Genomic DNA, 21,141 nt, shown 5'->3' on the forward strand with positions numbered 1-21,141 from the left:
AGGACTGGGCGCTGAGACATCCAACACTTTGGCTGAAGAACATGGAGAAATCAGGCTGGGGTTGAGGCAAACTTCTCTGCTATTGCCTAGTTTTCATGCTGCTGGAAGTGTTACTCAGGTTGGTAGGGTGAGATAGAATCTTCACACTACACCACCAACATGATAGGCAACATGTGACTCTGGTGCAATAATGGCATGACCGTTAAGGGTACAACCATCTGGTTTTAATTGGCTCCAAAGACCTGCTCCACAGAAGGGAACTCACATCTGGTACTGTAAGTCAGGGCAAAAGCTGGGAGATCATAGGCCCCCATGAAGAAGCAACTACTGTTGTTTTGTTAAGTGGATGTGACCTACCTATCAAATTGCCTTGAGAACATCTGTGTCTACATCCACAGACTTGCTGCTGTTGGCTTCTATCATGGAAGGAAACTTCCTTTTTCTGCAATGGGCAGTGATTACTACAGAGACCACCAACATACCCAGTTAAGCTGCTAAGAAAAAAAAAAATCATTCTTGCTATGGTATAGTGAACCAATGTTCAGTCATAAATAGAAAAAACAAAACAAAACACCTGCATCACCCCCTCCAGGGCTCAGGAAACACTGGAAGATGGGGTGTAAAGAGCCTGAGACATTGGACGGGTGCTGTGTGGCTACTTCTGTTGTACAGAAACACACCTTTTATAGGAGGGTGGTAATGTTGTAAGGCTCAGGAAGTTAAAATCTACGGAGTGCAGGAAGCTCACCAAGGTCATAAGGTTCAAAAGACCCTTCGCCAAGATTATATGAACGGTAAACAGTTGCCAGTGGAGGGGGGACTTCTTGGGGTAGCTTGTAAGTTGTGAAGGCAGCTCCAGAGCAGCTTCTGCAAGGTGTCATCATGCCAGGCAAGACTTTCAGTGCTGCTGGCTGCTTTTGAGTCATCCCTGCTCCTGCACACCCTCATCCACACCCCTCTAAGGAACCCCAGTAAATGCAGAGGCTTGCCAAGCTACACTTCAGAGAATCATTCTTCAAGCTGTTGTCAGTAACTCCAACTTCACAGCAATACACTCTACTGAGTGGTCAGGGCATGGTATGGCCGGCAGGGCCTGGAATGTGACTAGGACTCGGTCTATTCATGTTCCTGAAGGAAAGAAACGGGCACTTCCTACTGCGGTTCCAGGTCTATTCTAGACTTTCTGTGAGCAGGTATCTGAAGTGGTTTTATGGTGTAGTCAGCCCTGTCTGGTCTTCCATTGGGAAGCCTAAGGCTTTACTGGTGCCCTGGCCAGGAGAGCCACACAGCCTTGGTGAGCCTTCTGCCTTCTATATAGGTCTGTAGACTGGGGTGGCCCCAACCTTTGCCCTTTCAGACACACTCCCGAAGGTGCCTCACAAAGACCTATGGAAGTAAGTTACAGTTGGGGCTGGAGAGCTCGCTTGGCAGTTAAGAGCACTGGCAGCTCTTCCAGGAGACCCCAGCTCGATTCTAGCACTGTGACAGCTCACAACCATCTGTAACTCCAGTCAGTTCCAGGGGATCTGAAGGGTTGTTTTTTTTTTTAGATTTTTATTTATTTATTACGTATATAGTGTTCTGTCTACATGTATCCTTGCAGGCTGGAAGAGGTCGCCAGATCTCATTATAGATGGTTGTAAGCCACCATGTGGTTGCTGGGAATTGAACTCAGGACCTCTGGAAGAGCAGCCAGTGCTCTTAACCTCTGAGCCATCTCTCCAGCCCCAGATCTGAAGCTTTTAGACATACACACAGGCAAAACACCTGGACACATAAAATCAATAAAACTTTAAAAAGTATGCTGTGGTAGAAGGCTGTGCCCAATGTACTATGCTGTATGTGCTAATTCTGGGTGGGGGTTTGTCCCACCCTAGGTGAGCCTCACAGCTGAGTGTGACCTTGGGTGTCTAGTCCTTGGGCTTCCACCTCAAGGGCTGGGATTATTAGGCATTCACCATGTGGCTTGGTTTTATGTGGTGCTGTGGGTCAAACTCAAGGCTTCAGGAGAGCTAGTCAGACTCTGCCAGCTGAACTGTATGTTCCTAGCCCCTGTTCTTAGAAATGCCCCAGCTCAGGCTCCCAAACTCCAGGGAGAAGGAATGGGGGTGGGAATCTGAGCAGGCCGTTGTACCTGTTAGGCCAGGTGTAGAGTGGGCATCTACTTATGTGTCTGAATACAAGAACTGGGACCAAGTCTGCATCGGACTTCTAGTGTGAGCTTGCCACAGCGTACACTCCCTTTGATGCATCTGTGAGACACAGACCTCTATACCTCAGCTTTCTACCCTCAGCCTCAGAGTTCAGGTAATATGTGGCCATGTGGCAAGTGACCAACAGCCTTCACTGCCCAGGCCAAACCAAGTCTAGTCTTTGAGGCAGGCGAATGTGAACACAAGACCGAGTGGCACAGGACTCCCATCAGGTGAACTGGGTCCTCACACCTCTCTGTCACTCTCAGAGTGATGTCAATGTCTTCATCAGTAAAACAGGAGTGTAGATATGTTTTCTGTGACACCAAGAGTTTTTGGCTACGGGAAACTGTTCAAATCCCTGGAAGTGCTTCAGGAAGTCTGGTCTGGTGCCAGCCAGCTTGTAGGCTGGCTACAAATGAAGCAGTCATTGCACTGGTGGCTAATGAGGGCCATAATAGATCTCCAAGCCCCAGAATGAGCCACTGGGACAGCTGCATGCCAAAAAATGAACTGTCATTTAGAAGGCATCTTCTATTAAACATGACTTCCTAGGAGCTGCACAATGCAGCCCTCCCTGCCCTGGTGACCCCAGTCCAGGCCTCTACCCCCAAGGTCTGCCCTTCCCCCAGCTTCTCAATTAGTAATTGCCTGTCGGTCATCTTCCTTCTGAGTTGAAAACCAAAGCCAAGGGCCATGTCATAGTTGATGCCCCTGTCCTCTTGGCCCGGCTCCAGCCTAGATAATATCTGTCTTCCTCAGCACCCCCTCACTTCCTCTCTGATGGGTATGTGGAGCATCAGAGAAGTCAGCAGCTGCCGCCAGCCACCCTTTAGAGGCTGGTGAGGTAATCCCGAGTGCCGGCTGACAAGAGCGTCAGGGTGAAAGGGGCTCTGTGTGGAGGAGAGAGTCTTACTGTTTCTCTCCGTCTCCAGGAGCGCTTCACTGGTGTCCTGGCACCAAGGGCAGAAGAAAAGCTACCCCGGACTTCCTTGTCTTCACAAAAGCATCATTCACTCCACAGCAGCCACAGACTGCAGCGAAGATTTCAGCACAGTGGTGGGCAGGAAGCCCTGGTGAGGTCACTGACCACCCACTCCCACCTTACTTCAGGGATTCCTTTTGTAGAGGGGCAGGCACATGGCAGCCAAAAAAAGAAAAATCCCCGAAGTGTGACTGCTGGTCAACTCAGCTGTCACCTGGGCTGAGGGACCTCAAGATGCTGAATTGCCAGGGATTCTCAGGACAGGGTAACAGCTGTGGAAGGGGGCTCTGGTTGGCTTGGTGGCCCAAAGAGGAAGGTCGGAGAGTCAGGTGAATGACTCTGTACCTGACAACCGTGAGGAGAAAAGAAACAGAGATGGTCATGTAAGGTGGCAATGGGGACCCTTTGTTCCCTGCCCTCCTCAGAGACTTGGCAATGCTTGCTCAGAGCAGTTTGGAGGCCAAGGATGTTGGACAAGGGTGTTCCCTGCTTTTTAAAGTCTCAGAAAGTAGAAACTGTAGTGAGGTATCTCAGAATCTGTTTTCACCTTCAACCAAAATCAAAATGACTGGGAATGACAGCAAATCTAGAGGAACGGAGAGCAGCATCTGGGGCGGCTTTCTGTTCTTTTGAGAGGCAAGTAACTGTGCCCCATCCTCCAGGTCACCGACACGTCTGCACACTCTGAGGTCCCACATGCCACAGTGGAGTGAGTGGAGCCAGGGAGATGGCTCAGCAGGTGGCCGAGCTCGGCACAAGCCTGACAACCCGAGATCCATCCCCGGAGCTCATGGTGAAGGAGAGCCAACTCCCCAATGCTCTGAGGCCCACACGCACGCCATGCCATACACGCTTGCCATATGCAATAATAGTAATTTTTTTTTAAGTTCAGGTTTGGGGAGATGGTTCAGCAGTAGACACCTTGCTGGAAGTCTGACTACTTGAATTCAATCCCCAAGACCCACACGGAGGAGAGAGAGAACTGGTTCCTGAAAGTTGTCTTTTGACCTCCACATGTACACCCTCCCCATAAATAATACATATAATTTTTAAAAAAGTTATTTTTCGGGGAGTGGTGACACAGGCCTTTAATCCCAGCACTGGGGAGGCAGAGGCAGGAGGATCTCTGATAGTTCCATGACAGCCAGGGCTATGCAGAGACCTTTTCTCAAAACAAACAAACAAACAAATAAGTTCTTCTGCAAACTTAATAAACAAACAAAAAACAAAAATGTGGCCTCAGGGCCACTCCACTGGTTGTAGGAATACAAAGGTGATCTGACAAGCCCTTATCTGGGGACCTGCTCCAACGCAGGGGAATCCAACTGAGAACCACGAAGAGCTCAAGGGTGTGCAAGAGCAACTTCAGTCAGATGCCATTTTGTGTTAAACTCAATGTACAATCCACCCCCTACTGAGGTGACTCTCCCGGTGACATCCTGGCTATATTCTGTTATCAGCTCATCTAGAAGTTGCTCCAGTCAGTACATACAGGCTTGTCTTACACTGTACGAAATGGCTGTACTGTCAGAGCAAAACCAGAAACATAACCATAAAAAAGTAGTAGAAACAAGTTTACAAACCAAGAATATAGCATTTTATTCATTTCCAGATTATGCGTCTTACACAACATATACATATACTTAGATAATATATAAAAGAAAGAATAAACTGTAGAAGAAACATTGGTCTGATCTGCCTTGCAGGACATCTCTAATTCCGTGCGTCTGTTGTGAGTGTCTCACGTGCCAGGGCAGGCAGCAGAGGAAACCCCAGCAGCTGGTGTCACTCAAAGCTCTGCTTTCCCCACTGAACAGAATGCAAGTAACAGACTGTGGCATGGTCACTGGTGTCCACGACAAAGACACCAGTAGTAAATGAGCCACAGCACAGTGGATTATTTCAATGTTTGCACTGTCTCCATGTAGTTGTTTTTAACTAAGAGTCATGTCCAGAGTCTGTCCCCCTTAGTTGCCGTCCAGTTATTGCTGAAGGAGAAAAGCAGAAAATGGCAATCAGTTTCAGCTACTGGAACACGGAAGGTCAATGCCACAGGCCCTGATTTCTGGTGACACCCAATGGACACTAGGCGGTGGGGACACAAGCGTGGCTGAACAGGCATGCACGCAAAGTGTCCACAACTGTACACTGCTTGCTCACTAGCCTTTGAGGCTGACCAAGAATCGGCCCCAGGGCCTACTTCCAAGAAGACCCTGGAGCAGGATAGGGGAAGGCCTGAGAGGGGGAGATGCCCTGCGGTGGGGGAGGTAGCAGCCGCAGAGCAGTCCACAGCCTCCCTGGCGCTGCCGGGCTGGAAGGAGAACTAAGGGGTGGTGGCAAACTTCCATTGCCAACGCAGTCGGGGGACCGTCCCAGGCCACGGCTCCCCAGCCCCTAGGCCTCCTTGAGGAAGCATGTCTTACTTTGGCCTTGTTCTGAACTGGGAGATACAGTTTGAACTCTGCCGGCAGCTCATCTTCTGAGTAGAGTCTGTCTGAGAAGTAAACCCTTCGGATACGACAGTTTGCGTGGATCTGTGGAGATAAGACTCATTTTGACAGGCTAAATACAACTCTTTCCTCTTTGCCTTATTCTCCCAGAAGCCCCCTCATGGCACCCCCCAAACTCCAACTCCATTAGCAAACTGGCTTTGCTTTGGGGTAGACTCCAACAAGAGGGGGATTCAGAAGCTGCAGAAATGGTTCATTGGTTAAGATAATTTATTGTTTTTGCCACGAGAGGACCTGGGTTCAATTCCCAGTCCCCACACCATGGATCATATCTATCTGTAACTCCAGTTCTAGGGGATCTGATGCCCTCTTCTGAACTCTGCAGACACCAGGCACACATGTGGTACATGTACATACATGCAGGCAAAATATACATATACATAAAATAACCTAAAAAAATTCAAGGAGGCTGGAGAGTTGGTTCAGTAATAAGAACACTTGTTACTCTTGCAAAGGACCCAGGTTCAGTTCCCAGCATGCACACAGTACGTGGCTCACAACCATCCCTAACTCTAGTTTCTGGAGTCCAATAGCCTCTTCTGGACTTCTAGGGCACCAAGCATGAACATGGTACACAGATGTACTTGTAGGCAAAACACACATACATATCAAATAAAATCTAAAGAAACTTAGGGAAAAAAAAGGATTTTGACTGTTGAATTTACCTTGTTTGAGAAGACCTCAGAGTATTTTCTGGATCTTTGGGAGGCCCTGAAGAGCGCCTTGGGAACTTTGGCTAGCAGCCCCCACCGTCCCCACGTGTTCAGCCAGAGTGTCTAAGCCCCGCTGGGACTCCACGTGTGGAAGGAAGCAGTACCTGCACTCTCAGGGTCTCGATGTAGTTTGTGCCGTAGGCCCGCCGGGTGAAGTCAGACAAGTTGAACTGAATCTGGTTCCAGCCGTCGTCCAGCCGCATGGGCATGGTGCAGATGAAGGGCTTGACGCGGGTGGTGCTCTGGTAGTTACTTGCTCGGAAGCGCCGGCGGACGTTTTTGTCATCTAGGACCTGCAGCACCCAGGAGGGCCACACTAGTTCCATGTTCTCAGGCTCAGGCAAGCCGTTAAGACAAGACTCTGGGCCTTCACAGCCTGGTTCCCAAGGCCAAACCCCAGGGAGAGTAAACAGGCCAGAGACAGGTCACAACTGGTCACAGATGGTCTGGAAGTAGTAAGTTTATCTTATTTGTTGTCAAGACAACAGCAGCTGTGATGACATATGACACAGCCAGCAGGCTCCCAGACCATAGGATGATTTCCTATTTCTTCCCTCTAAAGGCTCAGAAATACTAAAACAGAAACAGTAACTCCATAGTAAACACTTACTCCCCGAATGCACGTTAATCTTTAAGCTTTGAACTCTTGTAGCTATGGATTAGATTGTCTGGGTGTTGTTTCTTTCGAAACCTCACACTAAAACTTTGGTTTTGAACACCAAATTTACACCCTCGTGAGAGCTGCACTGAGCTTTAGCAGAGGCAGGAAAGAGCACATAGCAAAGGCTAACATGCATTCCTACCGTCTGGGTCTCCTACACACTCACCTGTACTTCAAATGTAAAATACTTCTTCAGGTTTTTGATGATCATGACGAGGAAAGGCAGCTTGATTCCCAGTGTCTTCTTGGGGTCTGCAGGACATGTGATGTATGTGGTGCTGTCAATAGAAACACCAGGGGATGGGTTATTTGTCTTTCTTCCTTTGTGCTGTGTACAATACCACATGACCCAAGACAAAAACTAGAAAACAGATCTAAAGGACTCAGCTTCGTCACGTAATGAACCCCTCAACGGTTGAGCTAGTGAGCATTTTTTAAAATGCCAGGGCTGGCAAGACAAATCAGTGGGTAAAGGCACTTGCTGTCAGTTTGACCCCTGGGACCCACATGGTAGAAAGAGAAAACTCTGACCTCCAAACACACACCACTGCATGAGCGCCATCCTCCCTTCCCCACATATACATATAAAATAAATAAAACAAAAAAGGTAAAATGTCAAGTGTAGTGATCTGCCAGACTGTTGGAGGCCAGGAGATCAAGGCCAGTTTGGGCAAACATAAAAAGATCCTATCTTGGGCTGGAGAGATGGCTCAGAGGTTAAGAGCACTGACTGCTCTTCCAGAGGTCCTGAGTTCAATTCCCAGCAACCACATGGTGGCTCATCACCATCTGTAATGAGATCTGGTGCCCTCTTCTGGCATGAAGTCATACATGCTGTATACATAATAAATAAATAAATCTTTAAAAAAAAAAAAGATCCTATCTTAAAAAAACCAAACCCAGCCAGGTGGTGATGGTGCACGCCTTTAATTCCAGCATTTGGGAGGCAGATCTCAGTGAGTTTGAGGCCAGCCTGGTCTACATAGTGAGTTCCAGGACAGCCAGGGCTACATAATGAGACCCTGTCTTGAAACACCTGCCCCCAAAATCAAATCAAAACAAACAAACAAACCCAAACCTACTCAAACAAAAGCTTGGGACCAACAATAAAGTATCTGAAAAACGAAGCCTGGGAAGTTCTTCCAGTAAAAGACTTCAATTCTAAGGCAAATATGAAATAATAGATATCAAAAAACTGGGGTTTTGAAAGCCATAATAGCCACAGCTGGATGATCAGAGCACTCTTCCATACTCTGGGTGAACAGTAATTACACAGCTAACTGCTCTCTATGCTGGGCATGGGTCTAAGTGCCACATTTAATCTTCACACTTACCCGACCGGAAAACATGCCCATTTTGCAGATGAAGAAACTAAAGCTGGAGATGAAGTAAACTGCCCGAGATACGCTGTGAGCAGTAGAGCGGATCCACAGACAGCCTGATTCTGCTAACACCGGAGTGTACTGCCCTCCTGATGCAGCTCGTCTAGAGAACAGAGCTGAGCTGGCCACCTACCTGACATTTGTCCCTTCGATCTCTAGCACCAGGGACTGGATGTCATTGTCAGTGATTCTTTTGATGTGGCCATTCCGTACCTATCAGGAAAAAAGTTTGTCAGTGTTGCAGGATTTGACAACAGCCTTATAAAAATCCTGAAGGTTGAATGAGCCATTAGAGGAAAAGCAGCCCAAGGCACATGACAACACCAAGTCAAAGCCTATGCCTAAGGGACTATGCTATTCCCTCTACCTGCCATTTGGAATAACTTCCTTCCGACTTAGACTCAGCTAACATTTACTCTCTGTAACAGCAAAGTTCATCTATATTCTTATCCAGCTCCCACAGCAGCAATAAAAACTAAGGTAAAGTGGTAAGAGTCCCACTCTTAGATATGAATTCGACATCCCAGGACTGTAAATGGAAGGTCCTAAGTCGGAGATTGGATTTCCTAGACCTTCCACTAACCATAGCTTCTTTGTCCACAAAGATTAATAAACTACCATCAGCTGGGCATGGTGGCACACACCTTTAATCCCAGCACTCCAGAGGCAGAAGCAGGCAGATCTCTGAGTTCGAGGCCAACCTGGTCTATATAGTGAGTTCCAAGACAGCCAGGGCTATGTAAAGAGACCCTATCTCAAAAACAAACAACAACACAAAGGTTACAAAGAAGGAAGGGAGCAGGTGAAGAGTGAAAGCAGTATTTCCAGCCTTGTCTGTCGGTGCACACCTCAAAGCTAACTACTAGAAAGCTAAGGCAGGAGACTGCTCTGAATTACAGGCCAGCCTGGGCTACACAGAGACTTTGTCTCAAAGTAAATGTGTGTATGTGTGTGTCCCTTGAGTTTACTCCTACTTTTTCCTTCACCTTCTTTTATATAACTTTATACTTTTCTCCAGTATGAGTTCAGGTCCTTCCCATACCATGTACAGACATCTCCATTTTCAGTCAAGTGATCTTTCTTTTCTGACTCACTTTCTTGGCTCATGTTGTCTAGATGGCATAATTTAGCACTTCATAAGTATAGAGACATACATACTACATATTACACAGAATGTGAGGAACTCACATTAAATATTAATTCTCTTTCTAAAATAATTAGGAATACATAAGCATTTCTGGGTACTAAACCCGGAAGCAGTTAATATGCACAGGAGACGTAGGGTGAACGTTCTAACATGGAAAAGATCAAGAGGCTTAGAAGAGGCTACAGGAAAAAGGAAAACGTGTCTTCTGGGTGTGACAAAATGGCAGTGTTGACTTCACAATCAATGACTCAATCTCACTGATTAAAGCTCCTGTTCATTAATCAGCCTGCTGATTACGATTTTATTTTCCATTAGATTTGCATATAGGGAGAGGGCACCATGGGTCTGACAATACTGTTGTGGGATATCTGTACACTGTGTGAAGATATACTGCTGTGATTGGTTTAATAAACAGTTCAACGGCCAATAGCTAGGCAGGAGATATAGGTGGGACTTCTGGGCAAAGAGAGGAAGTAGGAGAAGATAACTGAAGCACACAGGAGATGCCAAGGGGGGGCGGGGTGGATAAAAGGTAAAAAGCCACAGACAAAACATAGATTAATATAAGTGGATTAATTTAAGTTATAAGAGCTAGTGGGACAAGCCTAAGCTGAGGCCGAGCTTTCATAATTAAGAAGTCTCCGTGTTGTTCTTTGTGAGCTGGTGGCCAACAACAAAGCTTATTTCACAATACTTTTCAACACAGCTCTGTGCTTTCCCATCAGTTTCTGTGTGCTCTGTCACTGAGTCTGATCTACCCTCACTGTGTGAGGTGTTCCCCAGGTGACATCTGGAACCATCGCCCACCTTGTTCTACAGCTGCAGTGCTCTTGTCTGTGAAGTTCGGCCAAGAGTAGGATCAAATACACGCAGCCTTGGGTTCTTCAGTGCTCACTCTGAGTGAGGCATAGGCTAAGTGTTCAAATATGTGCTGACTCTGGAATCTGTCACCCTAAGAATTGGCACATCTGAATAGGTTCAAGGAGGGCTTTAAACATTCCTGGATAACATATCGACCACGGACTATTATAGGAAGCTGGAGATCACGGGAGTCTCACGAAGCACATGAAGCTAGTGGTGTAAAGAATGTTTCTTACAAAACACGCTTTGGTGCCATTTTCAGGCACAGAATGCTAGGCTAGATGGACCTCTCATCTCTGCCAATGGAGCAGTTCTTGGGTTGTCAAGACACAAATGTCATATTGAAAAGCTTCTCAAACAAAGCTGGCCACATTCAATGCCCTCCTGCTTTGAATTCTGGGCCACTTTCCAACAGAGATTAAGAGCACAAAGACTCAAGTCTGTAGAACACGCCAGCACTGCCCACCTCCTTCCCCAATGCTCCCAACCAAAGTAGCAATATTTCTGCTCTGTTTTCTGTGGAAAATCAGGCAACTTATTGAAGGAAGAATCTGTCAAGAAATTATTTCCAAATAATGTGCTATAGCTCTTCTGATAAGAGCCCAGAGCATTCCAACAGGATGGAATATTAATTTGACAACACACCACTAGTTATTCTCAATAACATAAACATTCCTTCTTAAAAAGTTAGCTGCAAGGGCAGGAGAATTCAAGAGACTACTAAGCAATTAGGGCCTTAAGTCTACTATTGCTAAAAGGCAACATGTTGCTATTTATCCAACATTGTTTCAAATCATGGAGTCAATCTTAACATTTCCGAAAAGCTCTCAGTCCAGAGTCAACAAGAGGTCTCCCCCGGCTCAGAAAGCAGCCAGATTTCACAGGGAGGAACTGTGAGGAAATTGGCCTTCTGCCCTTCTCTAAGTTTACAGCTTGCAAATCTGACCCACTCAAGTCCTTGCAAAGGAACAATGCCTTCCAAAGCACGCAGAGGGCAACAGAGGAAGCTAGAATGGACTCTAGTATCCCAGGCCTCTCCTCACCCAGAAGCAAGCATTTCCCTCTTAGAAGGCCCCTTTCAAAGGGCTGCAAATACAAACTCACTGGAAAAAAGGAGTGGAGGGCAGATGATGATTTGGGGACATGAGCATTCAAGGACAGGAGACTTCCAAAGTCTCTTCTCTAAGGCTCTGAAACAAGGGAGTGGTTCTTGGGGCAAGGTTTCCACCCTCTCCCCTCTGGAAATGACTACATTAAATTACACAGACTAAGCTGGGGTGTGGTAGTACATGCCTGTAAACCTAGCACTTGGAAACTAGGAGGATCCTCAGTAAATTTTGAGGCTAGCCTGGTGTACATAGCAAATTTCAGGCTAGCCAGGGCTACACAGGAAGACCCTGTCTCCAACAAAAACAAAGCAAAACAAAGACACTGCCTTCGATTGTCCAGGCCTTCCAGGAAGTAAGCCCATCCTCTGAGCAGCTTCTCATAAACACGCGAGGTAGGATGTATGTCCCAGAAAGTGTCAACTTCCTTTCCTTCGCTCAGAGTTCACTGGGCAGGCCTGGCCTTCGGAGGAACACAAAATGTATTTGCTGGCATTTAGTACACATGTGGAAGCAGATTTCACTAACTTCTTCCTCTAATTAGTGCGCATTGCATCTGACGTTAATCCTTTCATCCATGATACACTCTCACAATCAGTGTGGCCTATGAGTACTTTCTTGCTTTGTTATCCTTTTACTAATACTTAAAAATTATGGGCTGAAGAGATGGCTTAGTGGTTAAGAGCACTTGTTGCTCTGGCAGAGGACCCAGGTTTTGTCCCCAGCATTCATACGTCGCTCATAATCATGTTACTCCAGTTCTGGGGGATGTGATGTGCTCTTCCAGCCTCTGCAGGCACCTGCACTCACTTGGTAAACATAAACACTATCTGGCAAGTGCACATGGATACACACACACACACACACACTCTCTCTCTCTCTCTCTCTCTCTCTCTCTCTCTCTCTCTCTCTCTCTCTCCTTAATCTTTAAAGTCAGTGTGATGGAGATGCACCTCTGGATGTCCACCAGAGTGCTTCCAGAGACATTTAAATGAGGAGTGAGGAACCACTCTGAAAGTGGGTGGCACCAATCCATCTTCTGCTCTGACTCCATCATTGAATAAAAAAGAAAAACGATGAATGCAAGCTTAGTGCCAAGATGCCCTTCTCACTCCTAGTCTTCACAGGTGTGGAGTCCTAGTTGCATGTTCCTGCTACCATGAACTTGGTCATGCCTTTCTCCCTGCTATGAACTAGCTCCTCCTTAAACCAAGAGCCAAAAAACAACTTTCTTACTAACCTCAGTTGTTGTCACAGCAACAAGACAACTAATAGCATGCAAAGTAACAGGTTTAACCAGGCACAGTGTCTGATGCCTATAATCTTAGCATTTAGGAGACTGAAGCAGAAAGACTGCTACACATTTGTAGCTATCTTAGGCTTTGTAGCTCCAGGTTAGCCTGGGCTACACTGTGAAGACTTTGAGACCTTGTCTTGTATGAAGACCTGAGTTTGGATCCCCAGCACCTACATTAAAGTAGGACATAGCCAGTCTTGGTGGTACACACCTTTAATTCCAGCACTCGGGAGGCAGAGGCAGGTGATCTCTGAGTTTGAGGCCAGCCTGGTCTACAGATCGAGTTCCAGGACAGCCAGGGCTACACAGAAAAACCTGTCTGGGGGCAGGGGAAGGCAAGCTGGGCATGGCAAAGTACTGCCTCTCATCCAGCAATGGGAGGTGAGGGGTGGGCAGACAGGCAGATCCCTGGGTTCACTGGCTAGCCAGTTTAGAAGACATCCAGTGTCCACATCTAGCCTCCACACACTACATCAGCACATACACTACCCATAAACACTCAAAAAGGGGGGGGGGGTGAATGGATTTCATAATGATATACCTAAATGTGATTGTATTTTATTCTTATTCATTCCTGTGAACCCTGATACCCCCTGTTATCCTACACATGAAGTATGTGGGGACTTCTGAGCCCAAATTAGTGGCAGTAACAGAAAAGATGGATCTTCAGTACTACAGACACCAAAGGAACAAACCTTAAGCTCATCTCCCAGTTCTTCTCCCAGGCTTTTCATGGTTGCTGGGCAACTAATAAAGAACACTGATTTTTTTTTTCCCCTTCTCATGTAAGCCCCAGGGAGGAGGGTCAAGATGAGGGAAAAATAATACTACAGGGATAGGGAGGAAGCTGGCCAATGTCCACAATTCTACAGAGTGATTCAAAAATAACATATTAGCTGTACCATTCCCATCCCATCCCCCCACTTTCATTTTCTGGCTCCACTCACTCATCCTGGCAGGCAGCTGAACCCTCAGCCATCTGGCATGTCCTCTTAATGACACATGTCCCAATTTACATTAAGCCCTTAGAGCAGGCCACTGCAGCAGGAAAGTGTCTGCCCAGGGCCAGGGGCCTGGCTCCAAGTCAGAAAACAGGCAGAGGGAGCCCTCTGTGGGAAACTGTGGTCATAGCTCAGGCTCACAGGTTTGCAGTATGTTTTAGGACTACTTACACAGCAGACAGGCAGCTGGAACTCACTCTGTAGACCAGGCTGGTCTTGAAGTCACAGATATCCACCTGCCTCGGCCTCCCAACTGCTGGGATTAAAGGTGTACACCACTATCACCTAGCTCATACTTGAAAGGGCACAAGTAACCAGAACTCATTATGTTTTCATGCATATACAGTAAAAGCTATTAATCATTAAAATAAAGACTGACCCTGGGAAAGTGAAAATCATTTTACTCTATCCAAATGCACTCAATTCCATTCACAGAATGACTCAGCATACATCAACAAAGTTTGCCAAATTAAAAGTTGGGTCTAGGGCCAGCAAAGTGGTGCAGCAGATAATCACTTGCCGCCAAGCCTAATGTCCTGAGTTAAATTCTTGGACCCATGTGGTGAAAGGAGAGAACTGACTCCTACAAACTGTCCTTTGACTTCCATGGGCACAGGCATGATCATACGCATAAACACACACACATAAAAATGTAATAATTTATTTATTTTTAATTCTGGAGAGAGAGTTTGTTCACCCTTAAAATGAGTAACTGGGACCCAGTCATCATGACTATTCAACAACAACATCACAAGACTCTGATAAAGTCCCATTCCATGTGGAAACAGAAACAGCAGCAGCTGAGAGGAAGAGAAGGTGAGAGGGAGGGAGGGAAGGAAGAGAGAGCAGGACTGTGGAATCCCGGATTCCAGTGCAGCAGCAAAGAGGACTGAAAGGCATGCAGCACTGTGCAGGACGAGGAACAGCTCCTTTTATTTATTTTTGTTTTTTTGAGATGAGACCTCACTACGTCACCCTGGCTGGCCTGGAACTTGCTATATTGACCAAGCTGGCCTCGAACTCACAGAGATTCACCTGCCTCTGCCTCCGGATTAAGATTGTGCTCAGCAAGCGCTAACATTTTTAATTCATGTAATTGTTGGTTCCAGAAGTTAAGGAACATTAAACAACCTGTTGATTTTTTCTATGCTCTTGCTCTGAAAACCTACAAACATCTCTATCAGGAAACTCAGTGTAGCCAAATCTTAACTAAATTCAAGTGTGATGAGAAGGAAGCTGAGGTTCTGAGCTGATAATAAAGTAACCTAGGCTGCAGGGACGAGGCAAACATCGGAGGCACAGCCTCCTCTCAACTGTGACCCAAAGACGAAGGAAGGAAATGTGGGCAGACTTGGGGTGAAGTGCAGAGGTTTGCAGTTGAAGAGAGTGGCCTTGGTGCAGCAGGAACCTGTCTCTAAGGAGAGGAGGCGAGCCTTGGGAAGGGAGCCTGGAGAACTGGTTAAGCGGGTGTAGACCACCTGCCTGGGCCTGGGATCCTCAGTGCCACACTAGAGGTTTGGGAGTGGGAAAGCCAAAGAAGCATGATTAGTTTAGTTTAATTTCAGAAGCCTAAGCAGATGCTATCCCTAGTCTTTCAGGATTGTTTTTCATAGAAACCAAGTAGGTATTCTCTCTGTGCACAAACTCAAAAGTCAGAATAGTAAATATCCGAGTTATCAAAATAAGGACTCAAACTAGTCTTCAGACAGTATGTACCTACCTCCTGGCAAAGGACCAAGCCTATGCAGGTAATACAGACAGGTGGATCTGCCTCCACCCCACAATCAGACTTCGCCCTTATTACAGCTCTGTATTATTCCCCAGGAAAAGGCGAATTTTTTTTCACAATTCTGTATCTTCTCAACTTTATACAATGCCAGTCACTCAGATGTTGCTCAATAAATCACTGATAAACATATAAAATCCCAGTATTTCCTTGACTGGACTGGATTCCTGGTTCCTAAGAACTTTATAACTTAACTGAGGAACAGCCCAAGTACAACAGAGCTGATGTGGATAGGCCCAAACTTCCTCTTTCCTCCCTCTCCTCCTCTTGCCTCAGATGGAGAAAACCTCTCCACTAAACACTATTGTGTTTAGTCCAATAGAGTTGGTAACATGTAATTAATTTATTTTGTATTGTGAAGATTTGGCTCAAAACGAATGTTCTGCAGTTTTCTTTGCCAAAATGTCTGTTTAATTTGCTCCATGTAACCCTGCTCTAACAATGAAGCTTCATATGTGTTTATGTCATCAGGGTACCATTGGACCTCTAGTGGCATTGTTAAGGGACACAACGCACCATGGTTACTCTGCTTTCATATGCCATATGTAAACATGTTGACTAGTCAAAAAGCCATGCTTGGGAAACACACACACACACACACACACACACACACACACATTACAGATCAAAGCCAGGGGGATGTTAAAATGGACACTTATAAAAGCTTTATCTCTTCCCTCCAACTACAATCCAGCATGCTCTCCGGACCTGCTCTGACTGCTTTATAACAACACTTCATACAACTCAGTTTCCAAGTTCAAGTAGCACACAAGCCTGTTCTCTCTACACCCTCTCTTCCTAATAGTCAGATATCAAGCCGGTGAGCCGTCATCCTCCTGACACTGCCAGGTGGACCCACTCTGGGTTCTCTTTGCAAAGGTCTAATTTAAGAGCTCCTGATGCTTCACTTCAGAGTGAACAAAAGCTCAGGAGCATAGGGGGGAAAGTTAAGGGTCTGCTTCCTATGCAATACTCTTGATGCAACTCCAGCTATGGAGAGAATCCTTTGCGAGAAGACTCGGTCAGACTGCTCACGGGTCAAAGGCCGGATTGAGCTCTCCACTGTTTTAACCAAAAGACATGACACTCCCAACATGCTTCTCTCAAAGCTGTCCTCAGAACACACAACTGCCCAGCAGTGACAAGCAGAAGGCAGTTCAGGTGCTCTCTCAACCACTGTGTGGCCCAAAGCCCTCCTCTGCAAATCAGGAAAGTCGCTGTTCTGTTCTAGTTCCACTACCAATAGACCTGGCTTACTTGGCCCATTCTACATTCACCTCTATAAACACTCTACTAGGAACACCACCTCTCTCCACCCTCCCCCGAAGAGGGCAGAACTAAAGACAGTCCCTAATCTCCTGGCTTCCGCATTAGAGTGCCCACTTTATATTCAGAAAACGGTCCAGGTGACTGCCCCGGGACTCTGCATGAGAATAAAACGCCAAGATAATAAATGCAGACCAACTCACATCCCGCTAGATCTTAACATCTCCAAAAGTGGCCAACGAGGGCCACCATCTCATGTGACAGGTGAAAAACTGCCAGCCATTCTAGAGGAGGCCCGGATAAAAATACGGAGGCTTGACACTCTGGGTCTGAATTTACGGCCTCTGACAATCACCATTTTGCAGTGTTCCCAACGGAGAAAGCCGGGACGGGAGGAACGGTACAGACTCCCAAGTCACAGAGGGCTTGCGGCAGGTTCCAAAGGTTAGCCTGTCAGCATCAGCGAAACGGAGGGAGCTAAGGAATGAGACCCGAGCACGTCTGGCTTGGCCCGTGCGCTTCTGGCTGCGCCTCTGTTCAGGATGTCAGAGACAAAGGCCACCCGTCTACAGAGCAGCACAGTGCCTGGGACCGGCGAACACGTGCACGCCTTTCATCGCAGGGAGGTACGTTCCCAGCGAGGCGGGGGGGGGGGGGGGGGGGGGCACTCTGCACCCATTCTCCTGACCGGGAAGCCGAGGCTCAGCAGCCACACCATCACGGGGGCGGCGAGGGCTGTCGGGCTGGCCCCGCCCACGCCCCGCCCGGCCGCTCACCTTTTTGTCCCAGATCTGCAGGGGCTTGCTGCCGATGCTGTAGAGGATGGAGAGGAAGCCGCTCTGGAACGTGTTCTTGAACATCTCGCCAGCCGCGGCCCCGCAGCCGCCCGCCCTAGGCCCGGGACTGAAAGTCGGCACCGAGCGGCCAAGGCCAGAGGAGGCCGCCGGTCCGAAGGAAGGACGCTGAGCTGCAGCCACTGACGGCGGGAAGCGGCGGCGGCGCGACGAGGATCCACAAGCCTGGGCGCGCACAGAGCCACCTCAGCACCGAAACCACAGCAACTGCCGCCCGCGCCGCAAGCCTGCCTGACGGGAGGCGGAGCGCCTCCGCGGCCCGCCACGGATCCCTCCGCACTCCTGGGCCCGCCTCCCGGCGGCGCGCCGCCCAGTCAGGCCGCAGGAAAAGCAGCTTCCGGTTTCTTTCGCTCTTAAGCCCGCCCCTTCCTGCCTCCCCTGGAGCAGAACTCGGTTGCCAAGGTACTATTGCCCTCCCCTCCCCACCGCAGCCTAGACTTGGTGTATAGCAGCGGAAGGAGACATCGAGTTTAACCTCACGTGTTGACAGTGTCTTCGTGGTGTCATGGGAACCGGGCGTGTAGAGGGGTGGAGTCACGACAGGCCCCGCCCCTGGAGGGCGGGACGAGTGAGGAAGGTGGTTTTCTGTGAATGACAAATAAAAGTTCCTTGGCGTGTTGGCGCCATCATTTAATCCCAGCAGAGGCAGAAAGATGTCTGAATTCGAGGCCAGCCTAGACTACATAACGAGCTCCAGGACAGCCAGGACTCATAGAAACCCTGTCTCAAAAAACAAATGTCGTGGGTTGGCCCAGGACAGAAGAACATGTAAGTGAACCAATATTGAGCGCCTTATTTACATCATCACCTTTAATTATCAGGTCTAGTCACGTGAACAAGGTGCTGTCAAAGCGATATTCTGGGGAAAACGTACCGCCTTAATGCATAGGTTAGAAAACAAGAAAGCCTGAACATTAAGATAAAAGCAGAAATTAATAACATTAAACAAAATTGGACTGGTTGAGTTGAACCAACAGCTGATTTTTTTTTTTTTTTTTAATGCTTCAATGCCTGGGACATTTTAGGGAAGACATAAGCTGTGGTATTTCAAGTAGAAGGAAATCTCAAATGTGAGAGACTTCCCCTGTTACTGAACATCTTCCCCAATGGTATATTGTGCATTCAGGCTCTATTGAGTGTATTGAGCAATCATTTTAGCAATTTTTATCATCATAGTTGCAAATTACTATGTGACAGGTATGTGAAATACCTTACCCTGTATTAACTCACTCAGTCCTCACACCAAAGCTTTAAGTACTTCAGCCAGAATTTCTAGATACGGTGAAAAAAAATATGAATTTTATTACTGTATAAAAATAAAACTCATTATATGTAATTTATTTTTGCATGATATCTAGAAATCTGCCTGGCCTGTTTAAAGTTCTTATACAAAAAGCCAGGTGCACACCTTTAATCCCAGCACTCAAGAGGCAGAAAGGCAGGTGGATCTCTGTGAGTTTGAGGCCAGCCTGGTCTACAGAGTGAGTTCCAGGACAGCCAGGGCTGCTACACAGAGAAACCCTGTCTTGAAAAACAAAAACAAAACAAAAAAGGTAAGACAAACAAAAAAAAATGTATGAAGCCCTTTAAGTTGGAAATGAACCAGTCTAATGTTGAGTTTTGAAAAATGATTGCTTATGTTGAGGTTTCTATATAGATGATCATCCATTTGCATAAAAAAACTATCTCTTTTCTCTCAATGCTCAGACCTTTTTTGCCCAGTGAATCCACATGCAAATGTCCTACTTCTTCCTGTGGAGGTGTGACAGGCATTTGGATCCTAAACTGTCCAGGACAGAAGTTTGCAGTCGCTTCTTTCCCAACTTTGTGTCCTGTGGACATTTTAGTAGTTACCAACTTGATTCCTTGTGCAGACCAAACCCATGAAGTCGGCCTCTGCTCCCTTTTCTTCACTGTGGGTCTTCCTGTCCAATATATCCCCAATGTAATTGAAACTCTGAGCTATGGACACCATCCTGGTCCAAGCTGTCAGTCACTCCTCACAAACCCCTCTTGCATCCCTTTGCCTCACTTAGGCTACGCTAGCTGGGCCGACTGGCTGCTCCTTACTCCACTTAGAATGCCACTTTCAACTGGGTGGTGGTGGTGGCGGCGGCGGCGGCGGCGCACGTCTTTAATCCCAGCACTCTGGAGGCCAGCCTGGTCTACAGAGCGAGTTCCAGGACAGCCAGGGTTGTCTCCTGCATATGCTTCCTATGGCTGCCATGATAACACACCACATCCTCAGTGGCTCAAAACAATAGAACTTTCTTCTTTCACGGTTCTGGAGGTGGGATGTCCAAAATCAGAGTAGTCAGAACCACCCCTCTTTGAAGGTGTTAGGAAAAAAAAATCCTTCCTGACCTGAGGCATTTCTTGGCTGGTGGCAACAGGAGTATAAACTCTCCATCCAGTTTCACATGGCTGCATTCTCCACTTCTGTGTCCTCTGCCCCTCTACTAAGGATACCAGTCATCAGACTTAAGACCCACCATGAATCCAGTGTATCATCTTGAGATCCTTAACTGCTGTCTTAGTTACTGTTCTATTGCTGTGAAGAGACACCATGATGGGGCAACTTATCAAAGGAAGCATTTACTTGGGGGCTTGCTTACAGTTTCAGAGGGTTAGTCCACCACCATCGTATTGGTGAGTGTGATGGCAGGCACGCACAGAAGAAGAGGCTAAGAACTTACATCCTGGTCCACAGGCAGCAGGCAGAGCGAGGATGAGATTAAGCCTGGAGTAGGCTTTTGAAACCTCAAGCTTACCCCCAGTGACACACATCTTCCAATAAGGCCACACTCTTGTGGGGTATTCACCAGAGAAGACTACTTGGACATGGGTTTAAGCCAATAGAAAGTCTTTATTAGCTGGCCAGAAATTACACTGGGTGTTCGGGATCCCAGTGTAATTCTGGCCCTGTCTTTCTCAGGGTAAGCTTTTAAGCACACACACACACACACACACACACACACACACACACACACACACACACACACGTTCTGGGTTAGCACACTTCAGTTAACCAGAACAGTTAGCCAGAAGCAGAACTACAGAAGCCAAAAAGCAGGGTTAGTGTACTTAGAGACTTTCCCAGAACTATGGGCTTTGATGGGTCAGGCCTTTATTTAGTTTTGGCAGGTGATGCTATGTGTTTTACAGCCTCGATGGCATTTGCATCATGGAGTCAGTTGTGCTGAGGTCTAGGGCCCTGTTATAACACCTCCCAATCCTTCTTCAACAGTTCATCAACCAGAAACCAAACATTCAAATATATGAGTCTATGGAGGTCATTCTTATTCAAACCACCACGACTACATATACAAGCCCTCCTCTTTCCAAACAGGCTACATTCTGAGAATTTGGGGTGAATGTTA

The 21,141-nt window shown here is 47.2% G+C and overlaps 1 protein-coding gene across 1 annotated transcript; it reads right to left on the bottom strand.

Moving 5' to 3' along the window:
* Nucleotides 1-4,751: 4,751 nt before the first annotated feature.
* On the bottom strand, nt 4,752-18,037 carry Cfap20 (cilia and flagella associated protein 20). The gene is made up of 6 exons (XM_059264602.1): nt 17,684-18,037; nt 8,577-8,656; nt 7,228-7,339; nt 6,505-6,693; nt 5,601-5,711; nt 4,752-5,165 (listed from the first exon to the last, which is right to left on the bottom strand). The coding sequence occupies exons 1-6, from the start codon at nt 17,765-17,767 to the stop codon at nt 5,160-5,162; spliced, it is 582 nt and encodes a 193-aa protein (XP_059120585.1). The 5' UTR covers nt 17,768-18,037; the 3' UTR covers nt 4,752-5,159.
* Between the last annotated feature and the right edge of the window lie 3,104 nt (nt 18,038-21,141).

Source organism: Peromyscus eremicus, chromosome 5, assembly GCF_949786415.1.
Source record: "Peromyscus eremicus chromosome 5, PerEre_H2_v1, whole genome shotgun sequence".
Taxonomy (NCBI): domain Eukaryota; kingdom Metazoa; phylum Chordata; class Mammalia; order Rodentia; family Cricetidae; genus Peromyscus; species Peromyscus eremicus.